Source organism: Lissotriton vulgaris, chromosome 8 (assembly GCF_964263255.1).
Source record: "Lissotriton vulgaris chromosome 8, aLisVul1.2, whole genome shotgun sequence".
NCBI lineage: Eukaryota > Metazoa > Chordata > Amphibia > Caudata > Salamandridae > Lissotriton > Lissotriton vulgaris.
The window spans coordinates 294,095,075-294,116,059 of record NC_141696.1 but is presented as its reverse complement, the minus strand read 5'-3'; the positions used below and the strand labels follow the sequence as shown (position 1 = coordinate 294,116,059).

Genomic DNA, 20,985 nt, shown 5'->3' with positions numbered 1-20,985 from the left:
CTGACCTCTAGTTCTGTAATACTATAAGTCTACCATCTGCCCAATGTCATCCTCCCTCTAATTTTGCTGTCGGTAACAATCGCACTGCTACATAGATGGGCAAATCCTTCTCCCATTGTAGCCAGGTTGATACTGAGCTGGCAAGAATGCATAGGTCACCTTTACACAGCTTTTGTTGTGCTAAAAATGCATGTTAATATGTCACCCAAATGCATGTGGACAGAAACTCCTCTTATGGACTGCCTGCTCATCTTTTAACATTGGTCTGGAGAGAAAAGGTAGTGTCATTTGATTTGCCTAAAAAAACGATTGTTCAAAGTTATTACACTTTTTCACTGCCTGGATCAATGTAGGTCTCACGTGCTAGTTCACCACACTGGGAGCCTACTAGTGAAAAAAAACCTAACTAGCCCAACTGCAGTGGCTTTGAGGGATCAGTATAGAATACCGGCTCCCTGTTAATCATTTATTTGTGACTTAAAATTCAAAAATGACAAAAATAACATGTACATTTGTCAAGTGGAATAGCACATAGATCAAGGAAGCTTAGTTATATGCATACAAGATAGAAATTGTAAATTCGGAGTATGAATATGGTGATAATAGTTTGAGTTTGTCATAAACACAATGTCAATTGTAAAATAATACATAATGAGTTCAAAAGCTCTCCTATTTGGGCTAAGTGACCTCATAGATAATACTCACTTTGGCCCTGTACAGCCTAATCTTTTATGTATGGAAAAACATCCGATTGTGCATTGATGCTGTTGACATTAAGGGCTGGTTTTATGATATTTATTACCTCAGAGGCTCCGTAGGAGGGATTTTCTTCTGTTTAGGATGGATGACCCAAATACCTTGTGCAATATCCTCTCCTATAGCTATCATCTTGTAATGCAAGGACACCACGCACCCATTTAATCTAAAAAATTACTTAAACCACATGTTGTACAAGCTGTAATGGTAGCTCCATCTGTGTTTCTCCACCATTTGTTTACATACAAATACAGATGTAGACTTTTTGCTATCCATCTTATAATAGACAAGAATACTTTGACATCTGTCATTATAAATAAGCAAGACCACTGCAAATTAAGGTGAAATATCATCCATAAAATATAGTCATTTTTGAGGTTGTCATAAATGTCAACCACGGGGCTGCCTTCTCCAAGTTAGTTTCTACACCTCAAACTGTTTTCATCAGAGACCTTCCACTCAATAGGACAATACTCTCCCAATTGAGTAAGTTAAGAGTCATTATCCTATAAGTACATGAATATATTTTTCAGTCATGCTAGTTCCTATGTCCATCAGACACGAACTGTAAATTGTCACCATTAACAAAAGTGGCAACCTCAATTTAGAGTATATTTTGCTTCCCTGTTCCCATGCTTTGTCTTCTCAGTCTAATTTCTACAGCCATTGCAAGATCACACTAGATCTCCACCACAGACAGACAGGTCTCTCATGTGCATCCACTGCAGGTTGGTGGGGACTGATTCTAATGTCATGAATGATGCAGAATGCAGGACACCTGCTCGCCTAACTGGCTAGTGAGTGGGCAATATCCTGTAATATGGTGTTTGACTACCCAAGACTGACACCCCCTTCAAATCCTGTGAATGCCTGTTCCCCAAAGCTGACCAACCACAACCCACAACTCTAGTTGTGTTTGAGATTCACTTTACATCACCCTAGGTAGGCTCACCAGGAACTAGGGCATGGACAAAGGTTCTGCCAGTGCTCACTGTCCTGGAAAATAATTTGGATTGTTTGCAAATGCACTAGAAAAGTATATAAAAGTTCCAGAATTCAACTATTTGGTCTCACTTTTTCTCACAGGCACTGAAAAAGTGATCGACTCACTGGAGATCAAACAAGGTCTTTCCAACTAAGACATTTGTGGATGTCATGTGGCAAAGTAGTAAGAGGCCGCAGAAATTCTGAGGAAAATGTTTAATGTAAATATAGAAGCTTCAATATCTCGCACTCAAACTGATTTCAGTGACTCTCTGTCAACCTACAGAGAGACACATGAATGTAACACATGGGGCTAAATAGTCGGAAATGGTACTGAAGGTGTCCTACAGACTGCAAGGCAACAAAAGCATCCTTGCTAAGTACATGTTGGGAATGATGGGATCACATTAGAGGATTTGTGCCTTTGCTATAAAAGGATCAATGTTTGGCATAACAGTGGAGCGATAATTATGGTAGTGAAGTAATCTATGCATGATTTTGGCAGACTGAAAATGAGGCAAGGAAACTCGTACATTTCTATGCAGGCTCTCCTAGACACCGCTCAGTGAGAAGTGACTGATATGAAGTACATAACGCTACATGTGTCTGCATTTGTATAGAATGTGTGCACAGTACAACAGTGGGTGTAAACTAGGGGGTGGGGGGACTGTAGTTTTATCCCAGTTTTTCTATGAGAAATATGTATACATTTTACAAAAAGTATATCTATTCTTCAAAGTACACTAGTCAGAGTGCCCACATGAATACTGTATGCAAGGTGTCTTCTCACAAACAAAAGTTGCGAAACGTAAGTAACTGCTCAACGTATACGTTTATGGTTCGTAAAACAATGCAGTGAAAGTTACTTGTGCATCACATGTGGCTGTGGAGCGTTGAATTTCACAATTCCTGCACAATATTTTCTGCTCCAATCTGTGTATCACAATTGTAAATTAATTTAAATACACTAAATCCAATATTCATATTTATGCCTGCTTGCATGAAACGATTGTACGACAGCACAATGCAGGTAAAGACATCGTATGCCTTTATCACACATTTATTACCACACGTTTTTACCTCAAAACATGCTTTTACAACGCATGCCATCACCACACATTGTTTTTATATATGAAAACAATGTATTTGTGGGGGGAGACCCCCACTCTCCCAACTTACCTTAAGTCCGTGGTAAAGGCATGCATTGTAAAGGCATGCACATGGTAAACATATGTGTGATACAAAATGTGTGGTAAAGGCTCAATGAGGCGAAAACCTCATTGTAAAGACTGTTTCGCCATAAAACTATGTCTGGGCCTAACGGAAACCGGGTTTGAAGCCTTTCACTTAATGTAGGCCACTGATATCTACTTTGATGATGAGTGTCCCCTACACAGTCTCTTATTGACACCACCAGACACCTCTAGATAGTGAAGGTAGAACTCTGTGCATTTAATAACAGCAGTATTTGCTTTTGCCAATCAAGATGCAGATGAGTATAGCGTCCTCTCCTTTTCTGCTGACCCTGTTGTACTACCTGTTATTTTAAATCTATGGCGTATGGTTTGAATCAATCATTGCCAAGTCGATTTACCCCACAAAGTTAGATGGACACGGCATTGCCCATAACAGTGAAGCAAGAATCACACAAGTGTAGAATATAGCCATTTTCTGTTCGGTTAAACAGCCAACATCACATGCACTTGTGAAATCCATTTAATAATTGTTATTTCTGAGAAATTACTTTAAGGCTGCAATATTAACAGTGTAATGGCTACACCTGTATAATCCTATTTTTTACATGTACCAATGCATGGCTCTCTGATAGGTGTAACTAGTGTGTCCCCTTCAGTTAAAAGTCGCAGGTTAAGTACAGCTCTGTTTAGGGTCTGCTTCTTTAAGTATTACGTAGGTAGTGGTTTATTGTTGAATAATTAAAACATTACAATATTTTTAAAAAGTAAAAACGCCATGAGGGAAATCAATTTAACCATAATTATAAAATCACTAAACATTATTAAAAATAATTATTACATATTTACATTCATCAGAATCCGACAGAGATGATTAAAGTATTAATTTATGTCGGATGTATATTGAACTACTAATGTTCCCACAACAGCAAAATCTCAATACAGCACCACAAGCAGACAGCACCACGGTATATATATATCTTGATTTTCTAAGCTTTAGAAGTACTGATGACCTTGACATTAAAACACCTGCACGGTGTTGGACACACCCTTCTTAGTGGAGGCCTTTCTGGTTATGGAATGGAAAATCTGTACATATTGGAACTTTACATCCATATTTAATTCATAGCATAGATCTGCCTTGCTTAACATATTTTCTCATGTTGAAAAGAAAGAGCAATGCAAAACGTATTGTCATTATCTTTTAATATATTACTACCGAAAAGCTTTTACTGCATTCATAATGAAAAATCTTCAGAACTCTAAGTAAAATATGCAAAAATATGCGGAATTCAGGCCTGTGGGGGATTATGCTAGGAATTCAGGCAAAGTGGCTTAACATACGGGTCTACTAATAAGCCAACACTCTGAATTCAAGAATTTAAACTTTAACTCTGCTGCCTTAGGTTGTAGCAGGATTTTTACTTGCAGTTGTGTAGCCGAGGTTGTTAAATCTTAATTACGGTGGCATGGAGTCTAGCCTGAGGGTCAGGGAGAAAGTAGATGCCGAATAAAGTAGTCCAACATTTAATTGAGCAAGGGCCATAGAGGAATTATATAGGAGTCAGTGCTTCATCACTGTCACACTGTCTCTTTCCTCTGTGGGGGTTGGTGGCTTTCGCTTTCTTGTTTTGTTAAGGGGGCAAAGTTCTGCAAATGTGTTCAGCAAGTGATTCAGAGCTGAGGTGCAATCGGATGACAACATGGTTATCTCTTTCCAGTTAGCCATCCTGTCCCTAAGGTAAATTCTGAATATTTCGATTTATGATCCACCCTCCAGACACAGGATTTATCATCTATAAATAGACTACATATATCTGTACACAATGTGTGTGTTTGTGTTTTGTCACTATAACTCTACATGCCAAAGACCCTTTCTAATAATATTTGGCTACATCGTGTGTAAACAAAAATCGTACATCAACAAATGTTGAAACACATACTGCTGTGTTTAACCTCTCGGCTGTTTCATTACTTTCAAGTGTATTTATCTGATGCATAGTTATTTAAAACACTAACATACAACCTTATATTTAACTTAAAAATGATTCTAAAAAGATATACATCAAATACATTTCATCAAATATTATTTTACACATGGTATAAAAAAGGGGAAATCTTTTATTAAAGCATATACTTTTCGTAAAATGTAAGCAGTTCAATATATAAAAAAGAAGTCTTTTTGTAACTGATTCCGGATACCAGGAGCTATTTTGTATCCCTAAAGAGCATATTTGCTGTACTATATTTAAAGTGCAGGGATTTTAGCAGTATTGTGTCAAAAACAAGACAAGGAATTATAACGAATCAAATATGGCAGAATAAACTTCACAGACTTTATAATCTCATGTTTGATTAGTTGGAGTGTGCATGAATCTTTCTAAATGGATATAGACAATCTGACCTAATGAACAGATTGAAAACTATACTAGGCTCTCCCATATTTGTTTTGATTTGCTCTTGCAGTATAAACAACATTTACCAACAGTCATATCAATCTTTTAGAGCGCTTTCCCTTGTTATGCGTAATCTGCAATCATAATCTGAAAGTAAAATGTGCCCCATAATGCGGCATGAAATACGAATGCAACTGTTGAATATATATATATATATATATATATATATATATATATATATATATATATATATGATTCTACAAGGAACAGAACAGTACTGAATGTGATTAGACAGTGCACTACATATGAGCTCAATGGACCAGTTTTCAGTGATATTAACAAACCTAACTATTGAAAGAAATGACAATTTACTTTGTAAATATTTGTATTCCTTGAATATCACAAACTGCATCTGAGAAAACTTACTCGTTCCTTTATAAATGGTTGATTCTTTAATTCAAAAAATATACTTGCTCAATGTCAAAGTATTTTTCATGTGGAATAATAGGCTTGCTTCGCCAGCAGAGTGAACTTCGCATGAAAGCTTCGGATAAAATTGAGTTTCCTTTCATGTATTTAAGCTTTTTAAAATGCATGAAATTTCTTATCATTTAACAGCTATGCAAACGTAGTACCAAAGCCTGTTTAGCTTTAACTCCGTGTTTGATACTAACGCGTGTTTGATACTAACCCGCTATAAATGTTAAAGAATTAGAGCAGCATACATTTCCTAAGTAAACATTCTTGCATTCAATATTTGCGGATTCTAGTGAGTACTTACCAGTCACAGAGCTGTCTAGATTGTCTGTACTGGAACCTGGCGTATGTTCCAGACCTCTCAGTGGCCTGGTGACTTCGAGGTCTTCCTCTTCAATATCGTCCTCTTCGTCGTCTGCAATGCTGGCTTTCATTTCTGAAAGAAATGCCCCAGAAACATATCCAAGGGGTGGAACCGGAGCTAGAGGTGGCTGAGAATTACTTTGAATATGCCTAAAACGGAGAAAAAATATGGAATGGATATCATTTGACAGCTCTCGAGGTTGAACCCAACGGCTAGAATTAAAGCTTGGCTTAGGGTTACTCTTTCGGAAACATGACCCTGTATGCTTTATTACAAGAACAATAATATGGAAATCGATTCAACAAAACGCCATGACGATATCAAGGGAAGTGGCATCCTATGACCTATGACCCTGAATTACACAGGAATTCATGTCAAGGTGTGGTAACCCTAATAACAATAATTAAATAGTAGTACCACTTAGACACATTTCTATCTTAGACATCCCCAATGTTAGGATGCTGACATGATCATTGGCGGTGGGGCATAATACTAGCCCTCAGTTGTAGCCAACAAGTGAAGAACATGAGACAACCATCTTCAAGCAGTGTTCAAATGTGGTTTCTTACCTCTAGTGTGTCAGGGTCACTATGTTGTCATGGTAGTCTGGAAAGGGGCGACCACTCGGTCCCCCCGAACGTATGGATGAGTGCCTCGATCCCCCCGGGAAGCCATTTTTGGGCGGGAGGCGCGTCTCGGCTGGTATGCCCGAAGCGGCGTAGCCGGGGCGCGCTTTTTCCCGCCCTAGAGTGGGCTGGCCTAGACACCGACGCAGCCAGCCACGCCCTCGGGGCGGGCAGGGGCGGGTTTTCGCCCGCCCTGAAGACGGATAAAAGAAGGCGCAAGACCAGAAGACGTCCTCTTGTTCTTGTGCTCCGAAGCTGCACCTCCTCGCTACACGTGAGCTCGGGACGGAACGAAGAGCCAATTTTGAGCGTTTTGATCTTTTTCTTTGTCTTCTAGATACTTCCTCGGAGAGATGCCCAAGAAAGGCGCAAAGAGAATGACGACCGACCAGATGGTGCGGGCCCTTTGCAAAGAAGTGTCCGACATAAAGAAACGGTTGGCGGAGCGAGATGGGGAGGAGGGTTCGGGCCCTGCGCCGGCTGGAGGGAGACCTAAGAGGCCGAGAAAGGTTCCAGCCGGTGGGGCCGTCCCGGTTCCCTCTGCCCCGCTCGAGGCGCCGACCCCAGTACCGAGGGAGGGGAATCCAATCCCCGTTGTCGTCACCCCGACATCCAAAGAAGACATGCCTCCCGAGCTGGCAGCACAGCTAGCAGCATGGTTGGGGGATAGTAGTGATGGCGCCACGGCTGCCGAGGCACAGGCGCTGATAAAAGGGCTTCGTGAGAAGAACGAGGCAGCTAGAGTGGCTACGCCGTTGGCGGGGATAGACAAGCCGCAAGCGGCAGAAGCTGCGTCCGGTGCAGGTAAGCGGCCATTGCCGATTGCAAGGGACGAGTCAGCACCCTCTCGTAGAGAGAGATTAGGACAACATGTGCCTTTAGCTATAAAGGAAAAGATTTGGGCGGGGGAGTACGTGAATATTTTTTCCCTGCTTGTTGATCATTATGATGTGGAGCATGTGAAAAGTCAGAAGGACTTAATGCATCCGAGTGTTTGGCGCGCAAAGATGGCCGCCTTTAAGGTAAATGAGAACATTGGCAACTGGGGTAATGCATGGGGTATTTTCACATCGATTTTGGGGGAACGTAGGCCCGAGTTGCTTCCTGAGTTTCCCGTTTATCAATCACGAATTATGGGTTACTCGACAGCGTATCTAGGTAACCATTGGTTTTGTTATGACAATCTGTTCAGGAAAGAAAAGGAACATAACAAGAGTTTGACTTGGGATTGTTACGATTCTTTAACATGGGATAAAATGAAAGAATCGGGAATGTTAAGAATGCCATTGGTCGGGAGCACTGTTGTTGATTACTCCCGCCAAAATGTGGGGACGCCCTTTCGACCAAGTACGAGCACCGACGACCAGTCGAGGCCCGCAGGCAATACAGGGAGAAAGGGTTTCTGTTTTAATTTCAACAAGGGGAAATGTACCAGGCCTCCGGGATCGTGTAAATTCAAACATGAGTGTAGTACGTGTGGGTCGTCCCATCCTGAGTCATCGTGCAGAGCCAGAACGGGTGAGAATGGGGGTAAGGGAGGCGCCAAACAGGTCTAAGCTAGGCCGAGGGGCGCCTTTACCAACCCCAATTGATACCTTGGCAATGATTCCCTGGCTCAGCGAATACCCGGATCGTACTTCTGCCGGGGTGCTGCGGAACGGTTTTACACATGGTTTCCGCATCCCGGTAGGGGACTTTCAGGGTGTAGGGATGTGCAAAAATCAACTTTCCGTTTTACAACATGCATCTGTAGTGCAAGAAAAAATTCAGAAAGAGGTTAGCCGGGGACGGGTCGCCGGCCCGTTTAGTGAACCCCCGGTACCGGATTTCGTTTGTTCTCCGTTAGGAGTGGTCCCCAAGAAGGACCCGGGTGAGTTTCGTTTGATCCATAATCTATCTGCTCCGCATGGTCTTTCGGTGAACGACGCAATTGATCCAGAAGTTTGTTCGGTGCGATACGCATCTTTTTGATGAGGCGGTAGCCATCTTGAATCGCCTGGGGCACGGGACGTTGATGGCGAAATCTGATATCGAGTCAGCGTTCCGGTTGCTCCCGGTACACCCAGACGACCAGCGTCTTCTGGGATTCGGGTTCCAGGGGTTATTTTACATGGATAGGTGTATGCCAATGGGATGTTCTATATCATGTGCTTACTTTGAGCAATTCAGTACTTTCCTGCAATGGGTGTTCACTAAGAAAACGGGTTTCCGAAATGTAATGCACTACCTTGACGACTTTCTGTTCCTTGGCCCCGCCGGTAATCCCGAATGTGCCCAGGCCTTAGCTGAATTCTGTGTGTTAATGGATCACCTTGGCGTGCCATTGGCACCAGGTAAAACTATGGGTCCCACGACTTGCCTCGAGTTTTTGGGGATCGAGTTGGACTCAAGGGAGGGGTGCTTCCGTTTACCAGCTAGCAAAGTGTCGAAATTCAGGGCAGCCCTCCAAGTATGTTTAAATGCATCCAAAGTTACACTGCATCAGTTGCAACAGTTAGTGGGAAAGTTGAACTTTGCCTTGAGGGTGATACCAATGGCTCGCCCCTTTTCCCGCTCAATTGCCCAAGCGATGGTTGGCCTGAAGGAGGGTCATCATCGCACAAGGTTATCGGCTGAGGTCCGCCAGGACATGCGGATTTGGTTGGCATTCTTGGCGGACTTCAATGGCCGGGTCGTCTGGAACAAGCCAGCCGTGTCCTCTGAAGAGCTAGGGCTATGGACAGATTCAGCAGGAAGCGTAGGTTTTGGCGCCATCTTCGGCACAAAATGGTCGGCACAAAAGTGGCCCCTATGGTGGCACGAGAAGGGGCTGACAAGTAATATCGCTTTCCTTGAACTATTTCCCATTCTGGTGGCCCTGAGAACCTGGCCAGAAGGGTTCAGAGATCATTCTGTTGTGTTCTGGTCCGACAATATGACCGTGGTAGAATGCATCAATAGTCAGGCAGCCCGTTGTAAATTGATTTTGAGGCTCCTCAAAGAAATTGTCTTACTGTGTATGCAACTGAACGTGGTATTCAGAGCAAAACATGTCCCAGGGGTGATGAATCAGGCTGCTGATGCACTGTCTCGTTTTCACATGCAGGCTTTCTCGGGTTTCCTTCCTTCAGCGGACCCGGAGCCGGCACCCTTCCCCGAAGCTCTCTGGTCTCTCGGTGCCCCGAACTTCGTCACCTCGTGGGAGAGAGTCTAGCACCCAGGACAAGGAAGGCATATGAAGGGGCGTTCCAGGCCTATTTAGCCTTTTTGGGGGCAGAAAGAGGGGGACTTTGGGGTCAGGAAGAGTTGGTAGTACTTTTTCTGATGTCCTTACGTAGGGCTGGGAAATCGGTGGCTACGGCCCAAAGGCATCGTGCCGCCATTTCCTTTGTTGCCAGGGCCCATGGCATCCTGGACCCAACAGCGTCTTTCACGGTACGGAAAGCGCTACGTGGGTGGCAACGTCTAGAGGGTCGCAGAGTAGACGTACGACGACCGATAGGTCTAGACAGGTTGTCCCAGTTACTGGTCACACTCCCGAACACATGCTCGTCCCCGTTCGAGACCTGTTTGTTCCGGACTGCATTTACGCTGGCATTTCACGGGGCTATGAGAGTTAGTGAGCTAGTTGCAAGGAACAAACAGGATGTGACGGGGGGCTTGTGCAGGGAGCATGTCCAGATCAGGGGTGATGCGATGATTGTCTCCTTTCTCAGGTCCAAGACTGACCAAGATGGGAAAGGGGACTGCACGATCATTCGCAGGAACCCCGAGTCATCCATGTGTCCGGTACAGTGCTTAGAAGATTACCTAGCACGAAGGGTGGCATCATGGGGGGGGACATTGTTGAGGCATGCAGACGCCACCCCGCTGACGAGGTTTCAGTTTCAACGGGTGCTTGCAATGGCCATTGCCGCAGCGGGCTTGGACCCGGGCGAATTTGGGACCCACTCCTTTCGTATAGGGGCTGCCACTGAAGCTACAGCCAGGGGTCTTAACGTAGAACAAGTGAAACGTGTGGGGCGCTGGTCCTCCAATTGTTATAAGAGGTACGTGCGATTGCACATGTTGTGAAGCTGTAATCATGTACTCACGCCTCTTGTCTTTTGTTTGTTTTCAGTTGCGCAAGCCTACGCGGCAGGGCAGACTGAGCAGTCGACCCAACACCAGGTCAGCGGTCGCACGTCACCGGCTGTGAGGAAGGAGGTTTGGGTCGTGGGCCACTCATACGTGAGACGGGCTGCAGACGTATTCAAAGCAGGTGACATGGTTCACGTACCTGGGGAATACGGGTACAGAGTGTCCTTCTACGGAAGGGGCGGTCTCTGTATTGACCAGTTTCAGGAATTTTTTGAGGGCTTGTTAGAGCGGATGAGGTCACCGCCGTCCATAGTCATAGTGCATTTGGGGGGCATTGATTTGGTCACCACCGGTAGACGACTTCTCCTGGAGGCTATGCTTTCCACGGTAAGTTGGTTAGCGAGGAGAGTTCCGGGGTGCCTAATTGCATGGTCTCATATGATCCCACGAAAAGTGTGGCGGGGGGCTATCTCGATCCCTGCTTTGAATCATTCTGTTAAAAAATTGAATAACAAAGTGAGTAGGTTGTTCCGTTCCAAGACATTGCATTCGATCTCGCATAATTGTATTAGTGATGACAGTATGTATCTGGGGGATGGTGTGCATTTGTCGAGGGCGGGGAATGAGTTACTCATAGGAGACTTCCTAGCCTGGTTAAAATCTTTAAAACATGACCTTTAGGTAGGAGTTTTGTGGGGGGTCCGGATAGCCGGTCAACTATCCGGACCTGTGGCGGTAAGGTCATGATCGGTGAGCACTAATTGGTAGATCCCTATGAGTGGGCGTCACCCAACACGGATGGGAGCGCTCGGGAGAGGTGGCCATTGGCCCCTCAGTAGGGAGGCGGTCCCGTCTAAGGGCGGGTCGCCGGAAGTAAAGGAAAGGCGGTCAAGGCCCCTTCCTTTGTAGGAGGGGTTACAGCCCCCTCCTGGGGAATTTCCCGGGGCCAGGGTCATCTGCGACGGCAGATGCGGTAAGTTGTGTGGGGTGGGGAGAGGTCAACGATACCTTCTAGATACCACACACAAGTGTTCGAACGACCTTTAAATGGCGTCGAGTCTTAAGTGCCCCCGTCAAGTCAAGGGAAATTGTTAGTAGTTGCACTTGAGGTAAGCCTCTGTGCTGTCGCCCCTCCCAAGTGGGAGGGGTAAGTCTGGTTAGGGATCTTGACACCGGTTATGACCTTGCCGTTGGCCCTTAAACGTTAGGATGTACAATTTCAGTGTTCTTAGAGAATGTTTTTGTAGGATGCTAGTTCGGCTAGGAGAACCTCTGTATTAGAGATTATGTTAAGGTTAGCCAAACATCGTAATGTGATAATGAAATTGTACATAACATGAAACGTTTAATGTTTTAATTTTTTGTTTTAATAAATACGGCCGGGATGGTCACTCCATCCCACATCCAAAAACTTTAAGAACTGTTTCCGGTTTCCCTCCTTTTGGGGATTGTGTTGAGAGGGGGTGGCGGGTATCTCAGCCATATGGAAAGGGGCGACCACTCGGTCCCCCCGAACGTATGGATGAGTGCCTCGATCCCCCCGGGAAGCCATTTTTGGGCGGGAGGCGCGTCTCGGCTGGTATGCCCGAAGCGGCGTAGCCGGGGCGCGCTTTTTCCCGCCCTAGAGTGGGCTGGCCTAGACACCGACGCAGCCAGCCACGCCCTCGGGGCGGGCAGGGGCGGGTTTTCGCCCGCCCTGAAGACGGATAAAAGAAGGCGCAAGACCAGAAGACGTCCTCTTGTTCTTGTGCTCCGAAGCTGCACCTCCTCGCTACACGTGAGCTCGGGACGGAACGAAGAGCCAATTTTGACCCACCCACCAGCCCCTGAGGACAGCAAGTTGTTGTGCAATAAAGTGAATTTATAAGTTGGTTTTTCCATTTCGTTTACAGGCTGTGACAGTATCAGTTTGTGGTTAATCATAATAAAGTATGGTGAATACCGTCTAGGTTGTTACGATTAAAATGATTTGATGTAGTGTTGCATTTCTAGCATGCTCTTTCGGTCGTAGTGACCAATGTTTTCATAGGTTTAAGAATTGTCGTATTTATTTTTGGTAGGCGGTAAGGTCATGATCGGTGAGCACTAATTGGTAGATCCCTATGAGTGGGCGTCACCCAACACGGATGGGAGCGCTCGGGAGAGGTGGCCATTGGCCCCTCAGTGGGGAGGCGGTCCCGTCTAAGGGCGGGTCGCCGGAAGTAAAGGAAAGGCGGTCAAGGCCCCTTCCTTTGTAGGAGGGGTTACAGCCCCCTCCTGGGGAATTTCCCGGGGCCAGGGTCATCTGCGACGGCAGATGCGGTAAGTTGTGTGGGGTGGGGAGAGGTCAACGATACCTTCTAGATACCACACACAAGAGTTCGAACGACCTTTAAATGGCGTCGAGTCTTAAGTGCCCCCGTCAAGTCAAGGGAAATTGTTAGTAGTTGCACTTGAGGTAAGCCTCTGTGCTGTCGCCCCTCCCAAGTGGGAGGGGTAAGTCTGGTTAGGGATCTTGACACCGGTTATGACCTTGCCGTTGGCCCTTAAACGTTAGGATGTACAATTTCAGTGTTCTTAGAGAATGTTTTTGTAGGATGCTAGTTCGGCTAGGAGAACCTCTGTATTAGAGATTATGTTAAGGTTAGCCAAACATCGTAATGTGATAATGAAATTGTACATAACATGAAACGTTTAATGTTTTAATTTTTTGTTTTAATAAATACGGCCGGGATGGTCACTCCATCCCACATCCAAAAACTTTAAGAACTGTTTCCGGTTTCCCTCCTTTTGGGGATTGTGTTGAGAGGGGGTGGCGGGTATCTCAGCCATATTCCCTTATGAGAATAATTGCCTCAAATAGGCTACCAAAATTTTGCCAATGGAGCCCCTATACACCAAGTGCATCCTCAGGTTTGCCAGCTTCAGGGCTTTTTGTCTGGCTCCCACATTAACAGGCACTCACTCTTGCTAGCATTCACTCAAATTAATTTACTCTCACCCATACATTTTCACTCACTATCACTTATAATCACCCTTACTCTAAATTATTCTAACTTATTCTCATTTATTCACTTTTTCATGTCAGTCATTCTCACTCACACTCTAACACTCCCTCACATTCATCCTTGTTAGTTCCTCTCACGTTCAATCTCAATTACCCATTCTGACTCACTTAGGCACTCTTAATCTCGCTAACTCATTGTCACTCACTCTTACTCACTCATATTCAGACACTGACAACAAATCTCGCTGATTCTCACTCACTGTCATTGACTCACATTCACTTTAACTCCCATCTGTTCACTTAGATACACACAAATGCACACTGTCACACTCACACAAACACATCTGGCGCACATACATTCAAAATATGTTTTACTTGTGTCTGCTACCAGCACACATTTTATTCCAGTTCCTGGTGCTCCATTATGTTAGTCCACTAAAAGTACATGACACCTTATTATTCACTATTAGTGTAATATAAAATGGGCATAAAAGTGACCTACCCCTATGTTCTTGGCATTGATTTGTGACCTCTGAATTGGGGTCGCAAATCCAGTGCCATAGGTCGCAAATGGCAAGCCACGGGTCACAGCTGTAACCCCTGGTGACCTATAAATGGCATCCATATACATTACATTCTGCGGCACCTGTAATAAGTTGCGCAGGATATCCGTTACGCTTGTGACAGTGACCCATCCCGTTAAAATAAATCCTTACAAGTTACTATGTCTTCTATGCATAACATGATGGCAAGAATATCCTGTCAACATTGACAATACAATTTGAAGAAAAACTGGCTTTGCATGAAATTGCTTCCACTTCTGGTTTCACCGATTTGTTCTATTTTTTAACTCTGGATTTTGGACTTTTGCTGCGCCTTGAGCTCGGCTAAACAGTCCCAGACAAAATATGCTCACAATGCAGCCCCTGCCACATTATGATGGCCCACGCATGACTAATAATAGCTATCAAATTGCAAAGTAATTGTAGAATTCTAGACTGAGATGTTCAGTTACATTCATGATTGAATGGTAAGGTTGCCAGCAACAGTATTCTCAGATACAGTAATAATGTTTATGGCTTAGATCCTTGTTTTATCTGTTTATTGGGACACGATCTTTATATATTTTAGCTTTTAGGAGGAATTAGGACCTCTATGCACTCCACATTGGAAGGATGGGACATCCACCATTCTTTGGACAATGCATCACCTACACCAAATTTCAATAGGACCCTTGTCTAGTACAAACCTAGCCTACTAACCAATGGGGCACCCTTACCACATACTGCCTTGTCTTTCGTCCACTTTATAAGCTCCATTAAAAATACCTCAATGTAGAAATCCTGATCTGTCTAAATCAGCATTTACAAACTGGTCTCATAGACTCAGATCATTCATACATTAATTAGGTATACATTAATTAGCAGTAGCTCAAGGTTTGACCACTGCAAATTCTCAAATTGTGTCAAATCAATACTCCCCCTTGGCTACTTGTAGAGCACGTACTCACTGTGTTACTGCCTTTCTACTTTCCACTGATGTAACGATTTCCAGGAACATTAGCACCCTTCATCAATTCTAAACACATTACAATATTTTTCATATTTAAGCTTTCCTTTATTATAATAAATTAAGTGTGTACATTTACATTTATTTATCTTTTAGTTGTATCTTTTTGGATAGTTCCTCTTTGCACACCACACATGTATACCAAGGACTACCTGCTGATCACAGAATGTTATGCGTGAAAAACATTTACTTCTCTAGGTCTTCCAATTTGGACAATGTGGGAGCTCATATATAGGTAGCATCAAGCCGTTGTCCTGTCACATTCCCTTTGGCCATTATTGTGTGGGCAATTGCTGACTTACGCAAAAGTATAGAAATGTAAAGCAAAATGAGCTAGGCCTAATAGAAAAACTGAAAGACTGTTTTTCATTATTATTGGCTCTAGTTAATATGCATTAGAGCGTTCAGGTGATCAGATACCAAACTGATAATAATAGAATCTCTGCTGGTGAATTAGATCTGAGATTATATATATCCATACTCATTACTTTATGTTTTATTCCTGCTGCAAAGGAATACTTACCTGTTTTTAAATTACAATGATTGAATTATATGACTTATGATCAGGGCCACTGGAATTATGTGAATGTGTGGCGATTTTCACATAATTATAGATTTGCCGCATTTGCCACATAATCTATCATCTACTGCCTTATCAGCAGATTTTATCAAAACAATCGGTCAAAAGTTTCTAAAAATGGAGCAACGTGTTGCCACGCATTGGAATGCACTTTGCAAAGCTGGACCGGCCACCTTTCTGTTACTTAATGCTTTACTTGGGTGTTAAACTGGTACTAAGGAGCTGCTACCAATCCTCATACAGTGTTATTAAGTTTAAAAATAATGAAATAATGAAGTAATGCTGTTACAAAATGTACCACATTATGCTGCATTATTTGCCTTTTCTTGCCACCAAATTTACTCATGCCTTCCACCCATTTTGGCCCTCTCCTGCTGCATAATTCCAGTGGCCCTTCTTATGATAGAGGTGATAATGCACCAAAAGGTTTTTTGCAAATGGTAATTCAAAATTAAAGATTTTCCTCGTATTTCAGCAGTTTTAGGTGGAAGGTTGCTAAAAAAAAATCCATATGAGTACTCCTCCTTCCAATTAGGTTGTCTAATGGATGTAATGTAATTACTACTACTACTAGCAAGCATTACGTTTATTAGCAAACGTGTATATATTTCTGTTATTAACTTTTTTTACAATCCAAGATAATTACCAGGCTTGCTTTGCTATATCAAATTGATATGCTCTTGTCAATTCATCAAGGTGAGCCTGAAGCATAGGCTGCATCTCCTCCCGTGGTGAGGGGGTCAACGTTGCTGTAGACTGCTGACCAAATGACACTGCAGGCGAGGAAGCCACCCCACGCACAGGTGGAGTTGGGACTCTCTCGTCATCTTCTTCCAGCTCATCCTCCATACCCTGGTGCAGGTATGTCTGAATTGGCAAAGGTGGACACCAACCATCACTGTCATACCTAAAATCATAAGGGTGCTTGGTTAAAAGTATATATGTTGATAGTAATAACAGGGGGAATATATATATATATATACACCTCAAATGATATTTATTCTAAAAAAAGATCAGAGTTGGTATTAATTTTTCTCTTTTGGCTTCAAAGAGTTATGTAGGAGTTGGACTAAGAAGGACATTTTGCATTTGAAAAAACAAGTGTCTTGGGTGTAAAATGTATTAGGCTGAGGTTCACATCCCATTTGTGAGGAAATGAACTTTAAGGAGTAGTGTGTGAAAATCATCAAACTTTACTCATTTTCTGCACAAACCATAAAAGCAACACAAATACAAACAACACAACAATAAAAAGAGAAAATGTTAAAAAGTGTATAACGTCCCTACATTTAAAAGATGCCATCCAGCAATATAAAACAAACTAGAATTGAAGACACTCTATCTACAGATACTCACACAGCTCAGCTGTTTGTCAGTCTCATTGCAGCTTTTAAAAAACTACCTACATTCTAAATAATATCCGCAGGTAACAGTTGTAAGAACAGGAGAGCTGGTTGCACCTTGAGAATATTTTATGCTTTAACAAAGTGATAATGTACGCTTTCCTTGGTGCAAAATAACATTTATAAAACATTATAAAGTTCATAGTGTCCTGCTGAGACTCTGTCACAGCCGCAGGACACACGTGTACAATCATTTTGCCTGCCATGAGGAAAGGGTAACAGATAGTGCAATAGATCCAGCCTAAACCTGGTAAATTGTCATATTTGTTACTTACAACTGTAAGATAAGCCTACATTGTTTGAACCGATTTTAACAAGATGTATTTGCATACCATGGGCATCTGAAAGGCTACTTGTTGTCTAGCCATTATCTTTTGCCTCATAAAATATTCTCGAATCCATTTAGAGTCTGCCTTAACTATTCTCCTTGGGGTGTTGAAAAAGTTTGACCCTTCCTAAAATCTGCATTGAACTGAATGAATTTAAGCCAAGGAATATGATGAGTCATCGAGGGAGAGGCAGTCCTTCAGTATATCTTTGTTCAGCTTAGTTTCATTCCTTGTCCAAATATTAATCCAAAGCAAGAATGGATGAAGGGTCATTATATCAGTTACATAGCCTACTCCCAATTCCTTATGCACTGCATAAGTTGAGACACATTGTGGAACACATAAAAGCTGTCTTAAAAAAATATTTTCAACAATTTTCTGTTTGATATAGCCCCAAATACCACTCCCATGAGTCACTTTTGAAACACATTTAGCTAGCTAAACTTGCACTAACGACCTAATAAACCTTCTACCCGACCTTGTGGCAAAATTAAAGACAGCTGGGTTAGCCCTGGTAAATTCAGCTTTTTTCTTTATTCACCAAAGGGCTCCAGCTCAGGTTTGAATCAAACAGCATGCCCAGGTATGAGAATGCCCTAGTCTTAGGTAGAATATGTGTTCCCAATTTAAAATGTTTTGTCTTGGATGATTGAGGGCCTACAAGCATCACAAAAGATTTAATAAAGTTAAACGATAAACAAAGGTAGCCCATAAAGGCAGCAACAGAGTACAGCAGAGCCTGCAGAACCCTTGAAGTCTTTGACATTAAAACTGCATTGTCTGCATACAGTAACATCAGCAAAGTTCAGGACCCCCCCCCTCCTGTGGACAATCTGCTTGGGTGTCCAGCTAGACCTGCTCAAGCTTATTAACATACAGAGTGAATAAAAAAGAGGCCAAGAAACATCCCCGTCTCACCCCTCTACCAGCTTTAAAATAACAGGAGCACTTCAAATCTTTTGTAAATCGTACCGATGCACTGCACCCCTATAGACATGATAATTTGCCACAGCTTGCCTTTGTTTACCCGGTCAAAAGCTGAGGTGAGATCTATAAAAGCTCAATGGACAGAACCTGTACGGGCAACAGTTTATTTACATAAAAGCATAAACTGATTCAGGCATTGGTCCACAGTCTACCTGCTAGGCCAAAATCCATACTACACCTCTAACAAAATGTTTTGATCACCAGTCCACAACACTAATCTGTCCAAAAGGACCCTCCCACAACCTTAACCACTGAATCAATCAGTTAGATTTGCCTATAACATCGAGGGTTATCCTTGTTGCACATTTTAAAGACAGGGACAGTAATAGAAGTGGCCTCTGATGGTGGGGACCCCTCCGTAACTGCATCATTCAAGTTTGGAGTCAAAACTGGTGCCCGGTCCCCTATATTAATAACGCACATATCTGGTGAGAATACGTCTGGACCTCGGGCCTTATTCTTGGTCAAACCTGATATCACCTTCTTAACTTCATAAACCGTGAATATTAGGTTTAAAGTCCCTTCCGCGAAGTGCCCCACATTACAGTCAATAGTAGGGGTGATACTGTTGTGAATTCCTTCAAAATGGAAAACCCATCTGTCAGAAGTAATATGTGTATTACTAGAGACATATGTCCCTACCAAGGAGCATGAAAAGCAAAAGCACAGAGCCATGAAATAACGCTATGTTGAAGTATCCAAATGGGAAAAGATTGTGTTTATTCAACATACATTAAAAGGAACAATACATTAACAATCTAGTGGGTAGCATAGCAGAGTATGGAAATCAGCAGATTTCCAGCCCTGATGCATTCACTTCTAAAAGTGGCATTAGCAATACATTTTCAAGACAGTCACAATGTGAAAGGACAACTCGCGTTCAACATAAATTAGCATACATTTGGAGTTACGGTGTTTGTTTCGATGACATTTCGATCCCTGCTGAAATGTAGGGGGATCATTATCAGGACAAGAGGGTATTTAGATGCCTGAGAGAGTCTGTGTTCCAAAAATCTAAGTGGGGATGGGATCCGTGAATCTCATGGAACTGAGTAGAACCGATGTCCTCCGGGGTTATCCCCGGGTGAAGTCCAATGATCAGCCTGTGCATCGAGGGAATACTAAGGCTGAAGTGGGAACAGGGACCGGTGTCCTGTAAGTGCAGCCCTGTCTTCCGTGTGCGATGCACCAGAAGTGAGCATCTGTATCCGGCCGGACTGGGATGCAATTCCATGGGGATCCTGTAACTTGAAGAACGGAAGACGGGGCTGCACTTACAGGACACCGGTTCCTATCCCTACTTCAGCCTTAATATTCCCTCGATGCACAGGCTCTTCATTGGACTTCGCCCTGTGGATAACCCCTGATGACATTGCAACATGCACATCAGCGTTTGGGCTCTGAATCTCGAGGGTCCACTCTGCTAGGCCATCAGTGATCAATCACATGCTTCCAAAACAAAGCTGCTAGGCAGGAAGTGGGCACCTGCCCAGCTTTTTCATGAATGAATCTCTACCCTTCAGGCAACTCTGCCCTGCTTAAGAAAAACTAGTGGAGTGCATTATTAGGTAGCCAGCGCCATACCTACCTAGTGACATTGGAAAATAACCATCAACTAGTTGTCTTAGAGGAGGACCAGGCATACATGTAGGAGTTTCAAGGTACGCACCAAATAATTGCATTGCACAAGTTTTACTCTTGAAGCAAAATATGCAGGAGATGTATTATTAAAAGGAAACATTCTGATGTCTGTATTCTTCTTGAAAAAATGATATAATGATTCTAAAACCCCTCAATTAATATTTTCTTTGATTTTGTGCTCTAGCAAATCATTCGTTATAATCATTAGCTTATATAATTATGGTATTGTAACACATTTAATTCTCAACAGATGGTCTACTGTGCACATTAAGGTCCCTGAAAGAATTATAATTGCTTTGTACTTCAACACAATTTTCACTAAGGAAAGAGCTAAGAAAACTGAAGTCAACATGATCAATGGTTGCTATTAAAAGGAAACAGTTATTTTGCTTTAGATAACCACAAACTGATACAGTGAAATACACTTCTTTAAAAATGTCTTACTATGGTCAATTTTGACCGGAAAATACACATGCCATTGAGTAAGCCCGCTTTTAGTGCAATTGCCTTGTCACTTGCATTACTACACAGTTGAATACAGGACCTAGGAACCACTTGCCTGCCAGTCATAGAAAATACTAAATGTATGTGATATCAACTCCACTGCATAGGTACCCCCCCCTTTCCAGGCCTCG

General features: G+C 43.0%; 1 protein-coding gene across 12 annotated transcripts in view; it reads right to left on the bottom strand.

The window, feature by feature from the left end:
• ROBO2 (roundabout guidance receptor 2) overlaps positions 1–20,985 on the bottom strand; it is a 770,916-nt gene that overhangs the window by 52,686 nt on the left and 697,245 nt on the right. For all 12 annotated transcript variants that reach the window (XM_086934061.1, XM_086934068.1, XM_086934067.1 and 9 more), the window contains 2 exons: positions 16,637–16,897; positions 6,111–6,319 (listed from right to left, as the gene is read on the bottom strand). In XM_086934061.1, the coding sequence (XP_086790187.1) occupies positions 6,111–6,319; positions 16,637–16,897 (470 nt within the window). The remainder of the gene's footprint in view (positions 1–6,110; positions 6,320–16,636; positions 16,898–20,985) is intronic.